General features: G+C 40.5%; 2 protein-coding genes across 2 annotated transcripts in view; one reads left to right on the forward strand and one right to left on the reverse strand.

Moving 5' to 3' along the window:
* The window catches only part of LOC139208336 (general transcription factor IIF subunit 2-like), a 46,213-nt gene extending 32,409 nt beyond the window's left edge, over positions 1-13,804 (forward strand). Inside the window, exons 5-8 of the mRNA XM_070837980.1 lie at positions 7,628-7,709; positions 9,204-9,303; positions 12,667-12,810; positions 13,589-13,804. Coding sequence (XP_070694081.1) covers positions 7,628-7,709; positions 9,204-9,303; positions 12,667-12,810; positions 13,589-13,723 — 461 coding nt within the window. The 3' untranslated portion in view covers positions 13,724-13,804. The remainder of the gene's footprint in view (positions 1-7,627; positions 7,710-9,203; positions 9,304-12,666; positions 12,811-13,588) is intronic.
* Positions 13,805-15,128: 1,324 nt separating this feature from the next.
* On the reverse strand, positions 15,129-19,439 carry tpt1 (tumor protein, translationally-controlled 1). Its single transcript, XM_070837981.1, has 6 exons — positions 19,303-19,439; positions 18,568-18,641; positions 17,832-18,016; positions 17,581-17,686; positions 16,552-16,668; positions 15,129-15,587 (listed from the first exon to the last, which is right to left on the reverse strand). Exons 1-6 carry the CDS (start codon positions 19,328-19,330, stop codon positions 15,585-15,587), a joined length of 513 nt encoding a protein of 170 aa, XP_070694082.1. The 5' UTR covers positions 19,331-19,439; the 3' UTR covers positions 15,129-15,584.
* Positions 19,440-20,799: the final 1,360 nt, after the last annotated feature.

Below are 20,799 nucleotides of genomic sequence, written 5' to 3' on the forward strand. Positions count from 1 at the left end.
AGAATTCGTTTTTATTTGACACTGAATGGAGCTTAAGGCTCGTAAACCTTGAAATGAAAGAACTGTTGGGCTGCAACTGTGTTACAGTACTGGAGAGCTGTGTCCATGTTGCATGTTGATAAAGGTCTTTGACCGACATATCTGTATTTATTGCTGTAACTCTAGCATGTGCAGGCCCGCTGTGTGTATGGCTAACACATGGTGAAACATATATGAGGAGGGATAGTTTATCCGGAGATGGTGATGGTAGTTGGAGGCCTGGTGGGCGGCGAGTTTGTTGTGTTTAACATTAGGAAGGTCAGAGCTTTGAGGAAAGGGCTTTGGAGCAGATGGAGGTAAGAGATGAGTGTGAGGGGGTGGACGAATGACCTCCTCACCCTTGCATCTGTCTCTCTCCTCCTCCACCAAGTTTACTCGACCATTTTTTGCTTCTCTGCTGTTAAAGAATTAGCTAAATGCTATGCCTTTCAATATATTCACAAATCTTCAATACAGTTAACACAAGTCTCACCTTTTCCAACAGCCTATTTATGAATGAATATATTTGAAAGTTGACATAAAATCAAGATTCAGTGGTGCATTTCATTTGTTACTGACTTTGTCTTACATACATACTGTATACTATACAGTATGTATGTAAGACAAAGAGCTTTTCCTATAGCAATAGACTTATTCGACACAAAAGCATCATTTCTTATAATTTCTTCTAATATAATGGTTCAAAGGAAAACAAGTGAGGTTAAAGTAACGGTCTTTTTAGCAGTGATGTAGTATTTTATAGTATAATGTTACCTTTACACTCTAAACAACACTGGAAACAAAAAGTTGAGTTAACCCCTACTTAACCTCTAGTTAACCCCTAGTTAACCCCTGTACTTAAGAAAAACGCATCAAATTCTCTTAAATTGCTTGTATGTGCCACTCAAGAATGAATCTGTTTGTGTGCTTACGTCTGAGGCTCATTGTGTCTGTGGTATCTTTAAAGATATTTTATAAATGAAAGCAGGAACAGCTGCCCAACAGAAGTGAAATCCACTGTGTTACTACATTGAAATGGTTGTGATTTTTGTGCCGTTATATTAAAGGATAACTGATATTTTTAAATGTGGGCTCTATTTTCCCATATACTCTTTTTTAAATGATTCAAAAAATTTTGCAGTTGGTCCAAAACAAACTTTGGTGGTTTTAATGTGATCATTATTTTGTGTTTATATGTAATCTTTTTTTCCCCCAAACCTATACTTATAAATATATTCACATATTTACATTGTACATAGACCATAAATGTTTTTGCCTTTTTTTTTTAAAATGTGTGTTAACTTTGTTCAGCTTTGTTGGTCTTGCTTCCTGTTTTGAGTGTTTCTGTGTAAATACAGGAGAGCAGTGGAAAAACCAAAGTAAAATTCCTTGTATGTGTTCACATACTTGGCCAATAAAGCTGATTCTGATCATTCAAGGCAATTTTGCCCCAATCAAAGTTTGTCCAAAGAATTGATCTCACAGATCTCACAGGACACTTAGAATAACTATTTGAGCCTGTCGGTGGCACTGGACGTACTTTGATCTGGTGGAGCTGACTCGGCTGCGGGTGAAGGCGAAGTTTCCAAATTCCAAAACTGGCTTTGCTACTTAAGGTTATAGACACACTGGAGACTCTGGTCAGTCCAATAGGAGGAGCCTGGGAGTGGCCTTGGAAGGCATCAAGCCCACTGCATTCTGGTTTTCTACTTTTTGAGCAAGGAATACCACACACCCTTTTTCCTCTGTTTTCTATGGTCATATAGCTCCATTGTCAAAAATATTTGTGTCTGTCTACTGCACACACAGCCCAGTTTTATGAATAGACCATCTCTCCAGCGGTGCAATACTTGTTTAAGATTTTTACAGTGGAGCCAACGAGCAGGAATCTACTATTTATCTCAAGTGTTCCTCCCACACACAGAAGCCTTGAGCGAAACATGCTGCGGACGGTTCATATCCCATGGTGGCCTTCGCTCTCTCTCCATCTACTGTATGTGTGCATTTCCATGTTTAAAAGGATGTTGCTCTCCTACGTACTGTGTCCCTCTGGGTGAGGAGAAACCGGAAGACTTGAGTGACAGGAGGGAAATGTTCCTCATGTCTTTTTGGCCTTGCCCCTCACCCTAGTCCCCCACCCTCCTTGTTTGACCATGACTACTGAACAACAGGGATGTTGGTGTTGGATTGTCAGTAATTCTGTGCATGTGTGCACACATGTTCCTCTGTGTGGGTGTGTTTTTAGACGTGTTGCTGGCAAGTGCTCTGGTACTCAGCAGCCAATAATTGCACATAATTGCATCCATTTGTGGAAAAGGCGAAGATGAACATTAGTGAGATCTGTGACACGCACTACAAAGCGTTTGCTGCCTCAAGATTAAACACGGACTCTTGCAGACTCGGCGAACTGTTACATGACACATGATGTCAAATGGCATGTGATGGTTACTATGGTGACCGTGGCAGTTGCACCTGCATCTATTCACGTTTGGTTAACACTGAACACATCAAGGCTCTTTTATTAAAGATAAGATGGGTGACATTCTCTCGTTCTAAATGAATGACTTGATCCTACTCATGTTGCCTCTGTAATCACAGTCTGATACTGGGTGTCCGGCTTTAAGTCTGTCTGAAATCTTGAGGCATCGAATGCTTTACAGAATCGCAGATCTTACTAATGCTGACCATTTAACGCCACCGAAGAGATTATAGAAAGACTGAGCGTAGATGGAGAAAAAATGACCCTCCATGATCACTACCTTCACATAAAGGCTTGACAGAGCTGTTAACCATGCATACTCAACTCATCAAAGATGCAGGAGTGTCATATTTCTCTGGCCTGATCAGCAATAACAAGCATAGCACAAGGTTCCTGTTTTGATACTGTTAACCAACTTAATTCTGCTCATTCTGGATTTACAGCCACCTCCTCTAATGACTAAATTTCTTTGTTGCCGAGATCAATGGTCTTCAAGATCAGTGTTTTTAACAACGAAACTGTATATTTGTGGCCAGTTTTTACAGTTTCAGAAAGAAATTCCTCAGTGAGAGTTTAAGAGATATTTAAGAGATAGATTGTTGGGCTATTTATGGTGTTTGTTGACAGTAAGAAAAACATAGAAGAAGATCAGCCTTATTCTTTAAAGGTTATCATTAACATCATTAACCACAGCAATAATAGCTGGAATGGAGCCCTCATCATTGTTATTAGTTCCTCCTGTGCTTGTCTTGCTACAAAACACCTGCTGTGAAACAGTTCGGTTGCTAGTGGACTGAAATGTTGCTGTTTGGGGATAAACAAAAGTGCTCTGATCTAAGCATGGCAAGCTGTACAAGGATGTCATGGAAAACTGGCAGAGACATCAAACCTAAAAGTGCATATTTTTCAACAGTCGTGCTGTCTTCAGTTTAGCATTATTATTTGAATCTCTTGATTACTGCAAATGGGATATGGTAAACCAAACTAGAAATACATAATCAGTTCTGACATTAATAAGTAAGTTCCAGTGCTCTTAACTCTGCCAGGAGGACTGAGGGGGCCTCCCAGAGGAGGCTTGAGCGACAAAATGCAGCAGCAGCATCCCCTGCAGAGGTCACTTACGTCTTAACTTGAAATTTGTCAGTGATTGGATGCTGCAGTTAATTGGACTGTTGAGAAATCTCATCATCACGATACTGCAGTTTCATACCAGCATGGATTCACAAAGAACAAAACCAGGTGTTTAAGCATTCCCAACTTGAAAATAGCTTTTTGTCTTATGTGCCATCTTGTTAGAATTAGTGGATGTTTGTTAAATATGTGGACCTCATTAACAAAAGAAACATAAAACAACAATAAACATTTATATATAGAATGAATTAATAATGCCTGCTTTTTAACACAAAAAAGGCCATTTTCTTTCTCTACATTTCTAGCATTCCAATCATAAGTCATTCAACAGTGACTTTTCAAGCCTAACTTTAATAACTGGAGACATGAATAATCAATGAATAAAGTTCTGCTAGTAGACACGGCTCATGGGCATCCAGTATCTGAGCTGTGAAGTATCCTTAAATTTCATTGTGGGTTGATCTGTACATAATCTGAAAAGAGGTTTAGCGGGCATGTGCGAATGCTTTTTAAGGGACAACATGCAGAGGCAAAGGTTTGTACTTTCTGTCAAAACAAGAACAGCATGAGCAGTGGTAATTTGCACCCTTGTTATCATCTGGACTGGGGAACAAAAGACACCACAGAGCAGCTGAAGCCAACTGACAGGTGATCCTGCTGTTCATCCGTCACTGGAAAGTGACGTCGCTTCAGATGACGCTTAAGAGAGATTGACGTCTTTTCCTTGTATCTTTTTTTTGCATTTCTCCCCCATGTTTTAGGTAGGAGAGACGATGACAAAAAGGGAAAGATGGGATTGATGGAAGCGTGACGACTAGGGAATTGCCATGTATCAGATCAGATAGTTAGTGTCTTACAACATTATGGACAGGATCCCTGCAGAGATAAACCTGTAAAATCATTTTTGTTCCCCCAGAGGATTTACTAACTTGGATTTTACAAGATCCCGCACCTGAGGTTCTTCAACTTTATATGGAAATTGCCTCTCTGCCTCCTCCACATGTCATCTGAGCCTGTCGATCTGTTCATCAACACCTCACCACCTGTTTGTTGACCCCTACAGCTCCCTGTAGACTTTCTCTCTCTGTTTGCCCTTTGAGTGTCTCTCTCTGCTGGTTTTGTTAACTGATGGGTGTGAAATGTAGCGGCCTCCCAGACCTTTTATGTGTCCAGATAAAAACAATGCCAAATCATACAGCAATGCATAATAGATGGAGCTGCTGCCAATGTGACGCCAACGCTCACCAACTGGACCTCACCATTTCCTGGACCGTGGATTCAAAATTTGCAAAGAAAAAAAAATGTAAATACTGATTGGAGAGGATCAGAAGAGGCATCAAATGGTTTGGGAAAAAGGTTGTGGGTTGGATGGTTGAATAATTGGCTGAAGCACCTTATGAAAGAACAGCTTGAAAAATAAATGCACCAATGAAAAGACCATATTCAAGGCTGATCAGAAATGGCTGAAAATGTCACATTTTGGAGTGGCAGAGTTGTGCATGGCTTATCGATGGCAAACTGGCAGAGAAGGAAAATTGTTTCGATCATTTACTCAAGTAGAAGTATCAATTACACAGTATGAAAATATTGTAGTGTCCATTTGCACCTGGGTCCAAATATTCAAGCGGTTATTACAAAGTCCACAAAAGGTCGAAGCTGTGGTGGTCGAATGGGTCTGACACAGAACTGTCACCCCAGTTAACACAGTCTAGTTTTCAGTCACGGTTTGGTAAAAGATCGTGGTTTGAGTTAAAATAATAAGCCAAACACAAGTATAAGAGGCATGGTATGTTTAACACAAAATATAGGGTTAGGTTTAAATTTCCAGCATATACTTTGGTGTAAATAGCCACACTGTTTATTTCAACTTGGGTGTAAATAGTATTATTGGCTATGAATACCGGGGTGAAAATAGCATCTGCCATTAGATATACTGTTAAGAGCATGGGTGCCTAGTTCTAGTTAAAAGTAATTGCACAATTAATAATGGACAAGGGGAGGTATGGCAGGAACATTTTCGTTCACTTAACACCTGAAAATGCCTTTCTTATCCACAAGAAACTTGAAAAGTAACCCCTGAACCCTAAAAAAGTAAACCCCAAAGAATACTAGCCAAATCCTTACCCCTCATACCGCTACGAGGGGCCCAAACCCCAGTTTCCCGGGTTCCTCTTTGGAACCATTTACCCATCAGAACCTGTCCTCCATATCTGACCATGTCGGACTTTAGTCTTCCTCACCTGGTTTCCTGATTTGTTGACGTGTTCTGTGCGCTGCATATTCATCCACTTTATTGACCTCTTTGTAGAAGCACCACCAACAGCAATTACAGCTACAAGGCTGCTTCTGCCAGCTGTGCACAGCTGGATTTAGGCGGCTTTCTTCCTTTGCACATGCTCTCCAGCTGTGTCAGGGTGGATGGTGAAGTGTTGGTAAATTGCAGCCTTTCAGTTGAATTTAGTTCAGGTTCATATTGTTTTATATATCCTCTGATGGAGTGATATCGATGATTATGATTTGTACTGATAGTATTATCGCAAACCTTTTAGTGAGTAGATGAATTGGACTCTGGTGTTTGTGCACAGGTGTTAACTTATGAAACTACACTGAGCAAATGTTTGGGTCTGTGTTGACACTGTGTCAGAGGTGTTGATTGTGATGATGTTAAATTGTATTGCATTGTATGATACATTCATATCCATTAATGATTAATTAATATTACTTAGTTAATATCCATTCTTAACAAAAACTATAATGAGCTTCACAGATTTAGTGTTTTGTTGTACTACATTTAGCTAGATGTACCTGATAGACTAGCCATGCAATGGTTGCTAAGAAGAACACAATGTTTTTTGCTTAATTAACTGCTCAATCTATAATATCTAATATCTAAAATCTACAAATAGTATTCAAACATGATTATAGGCTTATCTAACAAGCCTCATGTGGAGTCAGACTTTCAGTTGTGGCAGCACTGTACATTTACACGCTATACAGTGATGTTGTCAGTTTTTAGTTTTCAAGGAAACCAACAGCAAATAACTAAATTTTCTCATTTGAAAAAGATCAGTCAGTGTCCTGTTCTCTGAGATGTGTTCTTTTCTTTAGTCAAGGCACTTCTACATCAAAGGTCATACCAGGTAGATATGTTTGGTTTTAATATGTTTCTGCCATAGACTTCAATAGAATTGGCACCAAAGTCTGACACCAAGCAGAGCAGAGTATAATGATGGAATGACTTTCTTCTTTTTCTTCTCTTTTTTTAGATTCTTTGACAGAAATACACTCATAAGGTCCTTTTTGTTTAACAGCTGTTGTGTTGTGCCATTCAAACTCACCAGACTCCATTAGCAAAAGCAGCAATTTTACCTTGCAGAATACTGGAGCCTTGATTTATTATTTGTGTGTTTCACAAATATTGTGCTGGATCTGAACTGACCCTTAAAAACACCAAAGTAACACAATAACACAAACTAACTGAGACCAGCAACTCCTGTGTAAAATTACTATTTTTGTCAATGGAGCCTGGTGGCTTTGAACCTAGCAATATGACAGCTGTTTCTGGTTAAACAAAAGAGTTTTACAGGTCTCTCTCTGTAGGGATCCTTTCTGTCATGTTGTCAGATACATCAAATAACAATCTGAACCTGTCAGTGGCGCAAACAAGCACTTTTAGTGGACAAATTCCAAAAGTTGTTGTACCTATCAATCATTTCAAACCCAAAACATGTAAAAAAAAAAAAAAAAAATATGACCCAGATTTAAAAATACCAGAGTGAAACATTAATAAGTGGGAAACTTATCATTGCAGATAGCTACTGTATGATTTAAAAATGCCATAAACCATCTCCAGTGACTTGAATTGTACATATTTAAATTTTGCTAAGTTTTACAACAATAAAATGTGGAGTGTAGAGTTTTACTCTTTTCCAACAAACTCTGTTTGTGTGCATGTGTCTGAATCATGATTGAGCAGCTGAGTCACTGTCTTTGTTGTAGATGAAATCAGTCTGGAGGGGACGGTGGTGCACAGAGCTGAATGCCGGCCGGTCGTCGATGACAACTACATGAAGCTGAAGAAGTGAGTGAACTCTGAAATTGTTCAGCTCTGAAAAGCTGCTGAATTTAAATGTTAATGTGTCTTGTGGTGGCCTTGGGTTAGAATAATGGGATACGGCAAAGAATAGGATATATGTGTGTGTAACATAACAGGTATGTATGAAAGAAAATGTGGGCAAAAAACACTTTGCAATATCAATATTGTTAAAAAGCAAAACAGTTGTACAAATAATAATTGTATGTATGATGGAAACAACTACAACTTTCCCTTCAGCTTACACACAAAGTTACACACAAATACATAAAAACAATGAGGACCACATTCGATATCTAAAACTGTGCTGTTGACTGTGCTTTTTTTCACCCCCGAACAACTCAAAATCTGTTTGAGTGTCGCAAATTAATTCCAACAAGAGTAGATAAGTTGTGACATGTTGACAGGGGAATCGCTCCAACTGTTTATTTGTGTGGACTGAGCACTCGAGTCCACTCTGCCTTTTTAAAAGGCTTCTGTCTCTTCATTGGAATTCGTTATTCCAGCTAGTTAGTGGATGGTATTGCTATAGCAACTGCATCACGGTGGCAGATGCACCCAAGGCAGAGACACAACACAGTTTTCTTTAGTGTGTGAAACCCCATTGTGTGCTGTAGAGTAGACTTGTCCAATTGTATTTCATTTCTGTCTTGACTTCACTTTTCACTCCAGTTTTGTAATCTCCCATTTGGATGGCAGCTGACAAATGTCCCTCTGTCATGGCATGATATTCAGGACATTATGTTGTCATGCCGGTGTGTGTGTGTGTGTGTGTGTGTGTGTGTGTGTGTGTGTGTGTGTGTGTGTGTGTGTGTGTGTGTGTGTGTGTGTGTTAACGTCCACATTATAGGGGAAGAAACTGATTCCATTATTTCTAATATATTTTATTGCAGTCAGTTTTAATGGATGAAAAATGATTCTACAAGGAAATGAGAGAAAATACAAACAAATTATGAAAAAATAGAAATAGTTTCTAATGGATCAGCAAGCTTTACTCATGACTTAATTAGCCTAACAGTTTATCATTAATGTCTCTGTGAATAGATCATAGTAATTATGGCAGGACATCAGACAGCTGCAGCGCTGTGTGGTTAACATTTCTTTTGGGCTCATATTCATTGTTGCTTTGTTTGGTCATCAGTCAGAATAAAATGTGTTTTGTGACCAGCCGAGTTAAGATAATTTAAGAATATATGATAAATAAAAGGCAGAATATCTTTGGACGGAGCAGCTGCCTTTATTTATTTATTTATTTAGTTAGTTTAACCTCAAGATGCTGACAGTTGCCTCTGTGCCAACAGGCACATCTGTCAGCAGAGATCAAGTTAGATCACAGAGAACCCAAAGCAAACTTTATCTCTCTTTGTCTGTGTGTGTCTGTGTGTGTGTGTGTGTGTGTGCGCGCATGTGTCTGTGTGTGTGTGTGTGTGCGTGCGCATGTGTCTGTGTGTGTGTGTGTGTGCGCGCACATGTGTGTGTCAGACTGCAGATTAAAGAGTCCACCAAACCTCAGCGTTTGTCGCAGCAGCTGGAGAGAGCCATCACTACCGTCTTCAAGCCTGTGGCCAACCACGATTTCAATGTGAGAACTAATAACAGCAAGGCTGTGTATATATATTAACGTGTGTGTGTGTGTGTGTGTGAGTGACATTTTTGAGAAACAAGGATTTTTATTTATGTTCAGGTTACGTTTAGGCCTTCAGTCTGCATCATACATTGTTATAGCATTGACATTGCGATGTGTGCATGCACAACAGTTGTCATTGCTCAAAGTCTGATGTCAAGTGAGGCAAATTGACTCAAATTCAGTCATGCTAAAACTTTTTTGCTGTTTGTTCCACAAGGAAATCTCGTACAGTTCTCGCTTTCCATGGCTAATTTACAGGAAAAGTCCTTTACCTGCTCCAACCGACTGATGGCTGTCCATGCAGAGTCTGCGTACTACCTGCCTGTAAACGAGCACGCCACACGGCTGCTTTCACAGATAATGTCTATGGATGCTAGAGGCATGCGTTCAATAACACAAGGCTACTTTTGAGCGAGAACATTGCTATTTTTAGTGGCAGCTCCCCCCAGTGCTGGTTTAAAGATATAATGTTAATGTCACAGGGCTGGCTTATAGACTAATGCAGACAAACTAACACACACAGATGGGTTCTACCATCCTCATCCATGCCAGGAGGCCTTTTGATCTTCAGCCACGTAAATTCACCATTCATTTGAACATTCATGAAAATCATTTAATGTACATTACATGTAAATGACACAACTGTGACTCACAAATTCAAAGAGGACTTTTAAAGTACCGATGTGAATCATGGGGTCTCTCTTTTAATTACAGAGTTTGGTCTAGACCTGCTCTTTATTGACAGCATCTTAAGATAACATTTGTTATGATTTGGCGTTATATAAATAACATTTGATTGATTGATTGATTGCTAATTGTATATCTATACATGAATAACATCCAGCATATATCAGGTGGAAATTTCTGTATTTTCTTTTCACTTTTCATTTCACAAAAATATCTCAGAAAATGTCATTTTTTTCCAGTATTGTGCAGCCCTTGTAAAAGCTGATGGAGGTTGTTGCTGGACTGACAACACACAAACTGTGTATTAGATGTCAAACAAGAGTCTGAATGTAAAAAGTTAAAGGAATTGCAAATTATTGCCATAATGTTTTCTGATATAATGTAATCATCACGTAAATTAGCAGCATTAAAATGTCTTTTTTTTTTTTTTTTTTTTTTTTTAAAGGAACGCTCACCCAATTTTACACATCAACTTCAGTTTACTCGTCACAGCGTGGTCTTCAACTTATAAAACACATACGTGTCAAATTTATAACTGAGACAGTATTTTGATTAATCAATGAGTCAATCAACAAAAATAATAATCATTTAGGTTGTTTTTCTTAAGCAAAAAAGTTTTTCTTCAGGCCTGTCAAGTGTAAATATCTTCTGGTTTTCTCCGTTGTCTGTGATGATGAATTTCTTTGAGCTTTTGATTATTGGTCGAACAAAATGCCATCTTCATCATCATCTTTAGTTGTGACAAATTTGTCACTGTTTTCTGTCTTTTGACAGATAAAATGATTAATCAAGACAATAATAGTCAGATTTATTGAAAGTGACAATGGTCCTTAGTTGCAGCCTGAACAATAATGTCTCTTGTGACTCTGGAGAATACCCCTGATGATGTCACAGTGATGTCATCAGGGTAATCTTGGCTACTATCAAAAAAAATTAACCAGGTAAAAGTAAGAAAATATATATTCAATAAATTTTAATGTGCAGCTTCAAAAAGTAGAAATAAATAGTGTAATAATGTGTATTCAGGCTTTAACTGACTATGTAAATTGAGAATCAAACCAGAATGTTTAGATTAACATGCTGTACCGAATGATAATACCGAATTATCTTAAACTCCACTAGCAACAAATGTTTTGGTGCTAATTATGGATAGATAGATAGATAGATAGATAGATAGATAGATAGATAGATAGATAGATAGATAAGCTCAATGCCTCGCTAACAGGAGCAACAGGCAGGTTGTTTCCCACCGTGCTGGGATCGTTCTCATTAGTTTAAACAGGAGGGGAAAAAATGGCTGTGCAGCATTCGAATGTTGATTTCAAAATTTTAATCTCAACATAATGAACAAAGCTTCAAACTGTTTGGTACAACCCTATCATTAATAGTAGTTTTAGTCACATACAAAATCATTATGTCATGGCGTCTAGTCTTTCCATTACTCTTCGTCTTAGCCTTGGAGCCTGCATCATGTGCCATACGTAGCATCCAAAGAAAGAGGGCACTGAAATAAGAGGTTTGAACTTTAAACTTAGATTATGTGCAGACGACATTTTATTAATATTAACCAAACCTATACAGTCTGTTCTGTCAGTGCTGATGCTAAATTACCATCCAATACTTTTTCACAATACAAAATATAGGACTGGATTTACAAATTAGTGCTTAACAACGAAACATCTTTGGCTTCTTTGTGGTTTTATCCAAATTCTCCTGCAGAACTTGATGATCCAACTATTAATTTCTGCGGTAGAATTACTAATTTAGTCCATAAACGGTTTAGAATTAAAGGAACTTCTCTTCCATCTTGCCCTCCTTGGTATAATCCTTTATTTTCAGCAGGAGGCAAACCATTAGTCAGTGTCAGCTGGCAGAGCTCTGGGAGTGTCTGGGAGATTTAATCAGCGGTAGGAAAATAGTTTCATAAAGTAATCCAACGGAACAGTATAAACACAATAATGCCTCCTTCTTGCTGCATCAAAACTCTATAATTAAAAGTAAAATGCATGTGGGGCTACCCATAGACGAGAAGTTAAATATCTCTCTACAGCTCACCAACTCATCTTTGGCAGGAGAAGGACTTAAGAGTTCCCCCTTACACAGCCAACTGGCAAAGAATATGGGAATATATAATATCAATAATATCAGTATATGTCCGATATTGCGTAGCGCGTATATTATTACCCCAGCGAAATGTAATTAAATTAAAGCTGAGGTCTCAGGCGAATGCTGGCATGGCTGCGGTAAAAGAGGCACCCTGACACACTGTCTGTGGGAATGCAGCCCTGCACTGAACTCCCTCTGCTCATCTGTTCACAAAATGAGATTTGGAACATGGGGTGGTCTCACTGCTGAATGGGGAACTCAAACTCTTCCAGCAGTCGACTTACTAGGGATGGAAAGAGCTGCCACCACATTAAGGCACCTTGATGCGTGCCTATAGGGATTGTGGGTATTTAAACTCTGCGTGTAACGGTGTATAACTGATAAAGTATTTATTGATGCTCCGCACCGCCCTTTTTATTTTCTCCTCATACTCTTTTGTTTGCTGTTGTGTAGTTTTTTGTGTCATTTGTGAAAGTGTTGCATATGTATATTATGAATGTGTTAATTAATTAATATGATTCTCAGGTGGAGTATGAGAAGAAGAAGAAGTCGGAGGGGAAGATGGTCAGGGCTGAGCGGCAGGTCGTGTTGGACATGCTCTTCTCTGCCTTTGAGAAGCATCAGTATTACAACATTAAGGACTTGGTGGACATTACCAAGCAACCTGTGGTGAGCCACACACACACACACACACACACACACACACACACACACACACACACACACAGACATAAAACAAAGATGCACATAACAATATAAATGGTAAGACCAAAAAAACAATACACCTGCCCACTATCCACCTTGCTTTGTTAAATTTGAACAAATCGCCCACGGCATGACGTTCATGCCTGTTCACACTATTCTTTGTGGCTGAAATATGGGCCAGCACACACACACACAAACATGAGATGAATCGATACAGTGCCGTGGATTCGTTCCAGCTCACAGAGAACAGCAATGTGTAGGTGCTGATGAGACCTTGAGGTCCTCCTCTCCCTCTGATTGCATCTGATTGCATAACTATCAGCTGAGTAGGAGTCAAACGCTCCAATACACTCCCCACCATCATTTCTCTCCTAAAGCACTTGGCTACCACTCAAATTAACTGAACTAAAGTAACCGAAATGCCCATTATGAAAAGTCTTGAAACACATCAGCGTTATTCATCCGGCACAGTGGGCGCATCCACACAAGCTCAACAGAGACACCCAGTGGTCATGGGAGAGTATGAGTGCTCACACACACACAGCACTGCTCTGCCAAATGGGCCTCCACATTTAAGTGTCTGACATCAGTAGAGATTAGGTTTGTGTTGGCCTGTTTTTGAACATAAACGATAATGATTAAACAAACCACCGTGAGTTAATGTGTTTGTGATTTAGAGGTGGCAGATAAGACAGAGATATGTGCTTTGTAACAGTCCGCTCATTTCAACCCGTTTCTCCAGACCTACCTGAAAGAACTCATGAGGGAAATCGGGACGTATAACAGCAAAGGAGCTCACAAAAGCACCTGGGAACTGAAGCCAGAGTACCGACACTACCAGTCTGCTGAGGAAGAGGAGGAGATGCAGACCGCCTAGTTCACCGGCGTGGATCTCATCACATGGGAAAGAAGCTTCTTAATGTTCGTAAGGTTTTTCAGCGCCATCCTGTTCAGTATACAGATGTTTATCACACATGCAGGTGGTATGTGATGCCCAGGTTTAAAAATACCAGAGTTATCCTTAAGAAAAGTATACAGAAATATTGTTCAGAGTGATGAACTTAAAGCAAAGTTTTAAGTTTGCAGTTGAAGAATGAACCTGTTTATTTTCCAAAGCACACTGTATTACACCGCCAGTGGTTTCAGTTTGATTCTCTGCATATCTGTCACAGTAATCATGTCAAAGTTGCATTATAGTTTGTTTTTTGGCGATGCTTTTCAAATATATATATACTATCATTTAGTGGGCTTTCAAAAAACCAGATGGCAGCAGTGAAATAAATCTGCAGTTTCATCACCTACAAAGATACTTATGTTGCTTGTTTGTTCAACAAGTTCAGATCCATATGTTCTGTGTGTCTATTCAAAGTAAAGGCAGTCTCCCCTGCCAGAGAGTTTCAACTGCAAAAATGAATCTGAGAAAAACAAAGATTAAAGAGCAAATAGACTGAAAATAGGAATAGCATTTTTCTAGTGCCGTTACTATAGCAACTGCGAATGGCCTTAAAAATGTGGACATTTACAATAACACACAGGGCAGGAACCTGCCACTGCTCCATGCTGAGTGTTTCACGGCTCCCTGACCGCTCGTGTGTCAGGTGTTTTCCTTCAGTCATCAAAGAGCAAACACCCAACATGATTTCAGCTTTACTATTAACTTCAAAGACTTCAAGTAGATGCATCAGGTCAGAAATACACATTCACTCATACAGCCAGCCCAGTGTGATGTCAAGTGGCAGATTCAGATACAGCCACACAGGACGAGCTGTTGGCAAGACGTGTTCGTCTTCACCCATTTCATTTCTAAGACTCATGGTTTGATAGTAAAACAGTAACGGTAAAATTCAAACACTTTAGATCGTCATCATTACTTTATCGACGTGTACCATCATCTGTTTTGCAGTTCCTTTCTGAAGCCTTTAAAAAATGTGTCTTGTAATTATTAAAACAGCCTAGCATATTGCTAAAGCAATAACAAAATCCAGTTTTCTAGTAGCTGATGAGCCGGTTAGCTAGCTACTAGTGCAGACAGAACGGTTTTCATCTTTGTGGTTGTGTCAGCCAGTCGAGTTCTGGTCCATTGTGCTCCGTTTGGAGAAAACAATGGAACCATTTCATTTTACAAGTTACATTAATGAAACACCTGCTTGTTGAAAGTCAAGCATTAATGGACTATATTGGAATTCAAGCATATTCCTTAACCTTTCCAAACTTTAAAGACTTTGTGTGAAACCTCAAGACAATGAGATGAATTGGGCACAAAAACACAACAAAACTGAAAGTGGTGGTACTAGACTTTATTTTCAAATTAAACCAGAGCTCTTTTCTCATTGTAGATGGAATTGGATGTAATGCAACTATTAACACAAAGAGGACCAAGGAGGTCAACCCGTGTGGATCACTGCTAAAACAGAAGAAAAAAAACTTTTCCTCCTGTCAGAGCTTCACTCACTGTCCTGCCTTTTATTTTCAATCACAAAACTGGGCCAATCCGGGGACAAAAATCAAACACTGCAAAAGCCAAAAAGAAAAAAGTTAAAAACTGTATTCAGTGACCAATCATGTTTGATTCACCCAGCCTTGAGAGTGGATCTGTGGGCCGTAATGTGAATATTTAAGAAATTGTACAAGAAACTGTTTCTGTTGAGGCATGGTGCAAAATAGTGCTCCTTCCGTCTGCTCTTGGGGGGGCATATGAAAAGCAGCAGCCATTTCAAAGCAGATGTGGTTCCAGGTAGTTACTGCAACAAAGAGGACAACATGTTACTATACTTCACCTCACCGAACATCCATTCACAATCAAGAGTACTCCATACTTACACAATAGTATCAATAATAGACAATTACAAATGTCACAATTTTGTAATGGCTTGTATTTAGCTTTAGCAGTGTGCATGTGTTGGCGTCTGTTCACCTGCCAGAAGCTTTTCAATTGTTACCCAGTCTTTGGCCATGTTTTACATGGTCTAGTCATATGCAACCAAATAAAGGATTTTGATTTGATTTTGGGACTCAGATTTTAAGTTGTTTTTGCAGCAGAGGGCCAACATTAGCAGGCAAACAGCAGCATGTCAGTTCAACACAAGTTGCCTGTATACACACACACACACACTACTGAGATGACTCCTGAACTTGTGGGAATCTTAAGTCAGGCCCCTGTTTTTGGGCCTGTGTCGTTATGCACCACTGCTTGCTAAGGTAACGTGAGCCGTTTTTTCCCAGTAAACAGTACTGAGTGTATTGGGGGGAGGGGTATTGCGAATGGTAGTAATAGGGGGAACTAGATTAACCTGCACTAATTTAGTCAATCTGTTAGTGAAACTGAGGATTAGAAGAAAAAAAACAGGGCTCCATTGTCCAATCCAGGGAGGCAACTTTTTCCAGCCTCTGTTACTTTGTTTTGATAAGTAGGTGTGAAATATAACCTGTGGTTACCTCCACATGCAAGACGGCTCACTTTTAGCTGAATTAAATACTTTTCCAAAGCCAATGATGGAAATGGCTCCAACTTTGAAGAACTCTCCATGTCAACATGAAAAGCACTTTTTACTAATTACATTATTCAGGCCATTTACTTTCTGTGTTTTCATTTGTTACAGCAGTGAGTCAAAATGTTTCCAGTGAGAACAAAAACCCTGTTTTTCCACAGCTGTATCCCTTAAAAAGGCACACTTGTGTTCTTGGAGATTTCAGCGGAGTACTTACACATTTCTCAGCCACCAGACCATCCTTGAAGAAGAGCATGTATGGTGTGACGCCATCTTCACGGTAATCCATCAGAGCCACCATGCCCTCTGGGACCATGGTCTCTCCTGTGAAAAACTGTAGAAAGATAAGGACAGTGTGTCAGGATGAGCATACCAGCTGATGAGGGCTGGTTCACAGCATGGGTCTGCGTACAGCACACAATGTTAACCTGCACTTTAGCTATGCTGGGTCATGAATAGAGTTTAATTTGTGTGCTACTGGAGGAGTCCACTAGAGGGCACACCAGGGGACTGAATGATAAAAAAAAAAGGCATGTCTAGGATGTTACCATTTTATTAATTCTGAGATCAGAACAGAAAAAGGTGGTGTGCGAGCCTTCTGGATCAAACACGTCGTGACAGTGACAAGTACGTTTCTCTTGTTCTGCCAATGTGGGAAAGAAAGACCTCCATTTTTTCTGAATTTGTCTGCCAGGATGTTTGACTTCATCCGTCAGATCAGCCTGCTGATCACACACTGCTGCACAGAGAAAGCAGGGGGTGGTTGGAAGTCGCTCTGCTGAACTGACTGTCTCCTCCCCTTTGAGTGTTAATGCAAGACCAACACTCCAGACAGACCCAGGATATGCGAGACAGCCATCATGCCCACGCACAGTTACAACGTGAGTTTACCTCCAGCTTCAGACTGCTCCTAAGCAGGCAGAACAAGTGAAATGCTTTCCCCTTAAAACCCTTAGAAAAACAAAATTACAAACTACAGTTCATGCATTTCATTTGAATATGGACGCCCGAAAGAGCAGTTGTTGCCATGGCAAATTGGCCAATAAAAATAAGTGCTTTGCCACGATGGTTGGCAGCCACAGAACTGATCTGCTTTTACCAGTGAAATGTTTATTGAGATAAGTCAGGAAGTTTGGGTGTGTTTTTTTTTTTTTAATCCTATTATGTATTTTGAGACAAGTTTCTGCCACCCCAGCTTCCAGATCCTAGTACATTTTATGAATACTGTGTGAGTCAACTGGCTTACCTGGTAGTTCTTTAGATTTCCCAAGATGGTCTTAATTTCAGATTGGACCTCAGACATAAATTCCTCCACTCTTTCTGGGTTGTTTGTTTCCAGATTGCTCCTAATGCTGGAAATGCAGACACGATAGATTGTTTAGCATTTGAGTTCGATCAAACATGGCATATAGTAAACCTGGGGATGCTGCACGCCCTTCCTCAGTACACCTTAGCTCTGGGTACCTGATTCATTGAACCATCAGCATTGATACTCACGTCTTCACGTATTCTTTAATGTAACTCATGTACGCCTTCTTGTTGAACGATGTCTCCTGCAGTTTGTGGTTGAGGACGATGTCTACGCCAGATACACAGTTTTCCTCGGAGGCTTCAGACGCTTCTTCGGTGGAGGCATTGGCTGAAATCAAAGAATCGTCGAATCCCTCCAACCTGGTTATTCTCTAGAGACATTGGGCAGGGGAGCAGAGAGGACAGACAAGAGGTTAAAAACATCAGTTAATGGTGGACCAGTGTCAGAGCGAAAGCCTCAAAAACTGCAAGTATCCTGTAAAGAACTAATCTGTAATCTGTTTCTTTGACTTCACGAAGTCTGATTGTGACTTTAAATAGTTAACTTGGTTCCACTACCATGATTCATGCCCCCTAAGCCATCCTGCCAGCTGTGATGTCATTATGAGGCAATGCCGCTACACACCCTCAGCCACAAAGGGTGCACTGATCACATGACTCAACACATATTAAACCTGAATCTCAGGTGAGATTTGTAAAACTACATTTAAAAACAGTTACACGATGCTGATCGTTTCCCTGTTTTCTGAGCGACAGGAAGACGCTCAACGTGTATCCAAATCAACGAGTGATATTTGTCGCCACCTCTACACTCATTTCTGGTCCAGTTAAAAAGGCCCTTTACATTGTGGCCTTTTATCAGGCCAACCATACGTTAAGATAACCTGACCACACACACGGCATCTGTATACTAAGGACTCACCTTTCCTTCAACTTCATAGAAGATCCCGTTTTTGGATTCTTTGATTTTGAAGGTGTCTGCGAACATTTCATCGCCTGAGAGAGAGAAAACATTGTTATCACGCTGGTTGAACACAAAGCAGAGCTCCGGCCTACCCTCTGCTGGAGCCACGATCCACAGTCATTCACCGGGCGGCAGAAATTAACGTCAACATCTCAAAGCGGAACTTGCTGTAGTGATTAAATAGGACAGAAGATGCCCCACTGTTCGCCACATTCGCCAAAGAAGGATGCAAATGCTGACTCTAGGATAATTTGCCAACCAGAAACCTCGCCAGAAATAAAGAGGTGCAGCTAGCAGCTACATGATACCGAAAGGCCACGTACACCACGTTACTTCATCATGGCCAACACTATATTTATATCCTAATCCGCCCTCCCGTATCACATCTCCCCGCTAGACTCGGCGCACGACGGCCACACTTTCCCACCTATGACCAACTTATCGGTAGTTGAACCGCGGCCGAAGCTACAAGCTAACCGGCCTCAGCATCACCGGCTAGCTAACAGGGTGGCTAACAGGGTACCGTTACAGTTAGCATCCGGCTAGCGTCGTTAGCTCTCGGCCCGCGATAACACGAGTTAGCTAGCTAGCCTAACCAACTCTGTCCGACAACATTAACACAGCTAAAACAGCCGCCACCACTCAAACGCTGAGTTAGTGAAGGCTAAAAAGTCCCACCGCACGATAACTTACCGGAGATGACGCACTTGTAGATGATCATTTTGCTGGCTGGGTGTTAAATCTTCCAGAGGCAGAGCTCAGGCTTGCCGCCCTAACAGCACAGGACAGGAAAAGACCGATCGCTCCGCGAGCCACTGTATTTACATCCTTCTGACGTCACCGTGGCTCCGCTGTGACTCTGCTGCCACCCTGAGGTGGCGGCCCAAAGTGGTACTGCACCCACCAGTCCGTCCGTCCGTCTGTCTGCAGGCGCACTCAATGAGTCAACCCCCATTGCAAATTAGGCGTATTGGCTAAATTTACAAACTTTCAGCTGTGTGCAATGAAAACTCAGGCAAGAACAATTTAGATACAACAAAACTAATGTTACAGGTGGTTTCTCCAGATTCAACACAAATTGCCACTTTTAATAACTGCTGCAGTGTCAAAATCATTAACCCCCCTGAATAGAGCCCCTCATTAGAGCACTAGTTTGCAGGTGTTGTCTCAAGCACAGCTGATGCATCTAATCACAGGGCTCATCAGCTGCATCAAGTGTGCATAAGATAAAACACATCAAATTCAAACTGGATAGGGGTTTGTTCACACGTCACGTTTGGTTACATGTTAGAAATAAAGGGAAAAGTAATGGTTCAAAGCTGAAGGAACACTGGCTACACTACCTGGACGTGGCAGGTAGAGTTGTCATGTTTCTGTTAGCTTAAAGTGAGCCCTTTATCTCTAAATGGAGAGCAGGTCTTTCACACAGTCCGCCATGTGGCATCACCAAATTTGGACAACAGCCCAGAGCAGACAAACAGGGCCTCTACGAATGCTCCACTTGGGAGACAAAGAAGAAGAAAGAAGAGGAACTCCGTTTTGCGCTGACAGATAGAGGATCATTCGTATTATTTAGCACAATAAAAGTGAGGGAGTGTGAATCCTGTGGCCCCTGGAGCTTCTCTGATGGTGAGCCAAGGGGTTTTCAGGTGGTTGTGACCTGTAATCTCACCACAAAGTGCCCATAAAACCCAACACACTGGACCTTGAAAACTAAAGTAATGATCTGAAGTAATCTCATGCTAATATCAATTTACTGGCTTGTTTTGGGCCACTGACGAGCTCAGGATGTTATTTTGAGTGTCTGACAGACAGACGTGGAAGATCCTTTTTGTTTAACCAGAAACAGCAGTTATGTTGCTCTCTTCAAAGCCACCAGCCTCAATCCACAAAAATACTTTTAAATACTTTTTACTTTTAAATGACTACTGATCAGTCTGTTTGTGTTATTGTGCGACTTTGGTGTTTTAATGGGTCAATTTGGATCCAACACAATGTGTGTAACACACAAACACAAACTAACCAATTAGCAGCTGTAGACCAGCCACTCCAGTGTTCTGAGGTAAAATTAGTGTTTTTGTCAATGGAGTCTGGTGGGTTTGAATACTTTAATGTGTTTTTGGTTTAACAAAAAGGATCTTACGGGTCTGTCTCTGTAGCAATCCTTTCTGTGATGTCAGACACAACCCA

Source organism: Pempheris klunzingeri, chromosome 10 (assembly GCF_042242105.1).
Source record: "Pempheris klunzingeri isolate RE-2024b chromosome 10, fPemKlu1.hap1, whole genome shotgun sequence".
In the NCBI taxonomy this organism is placed as follows: Eukaryota; Metazoa; Chordata; class Actinopteri; order Acropomatiformes; family Pempheridae; genus Pempheris; species Pempheris klunzingeri.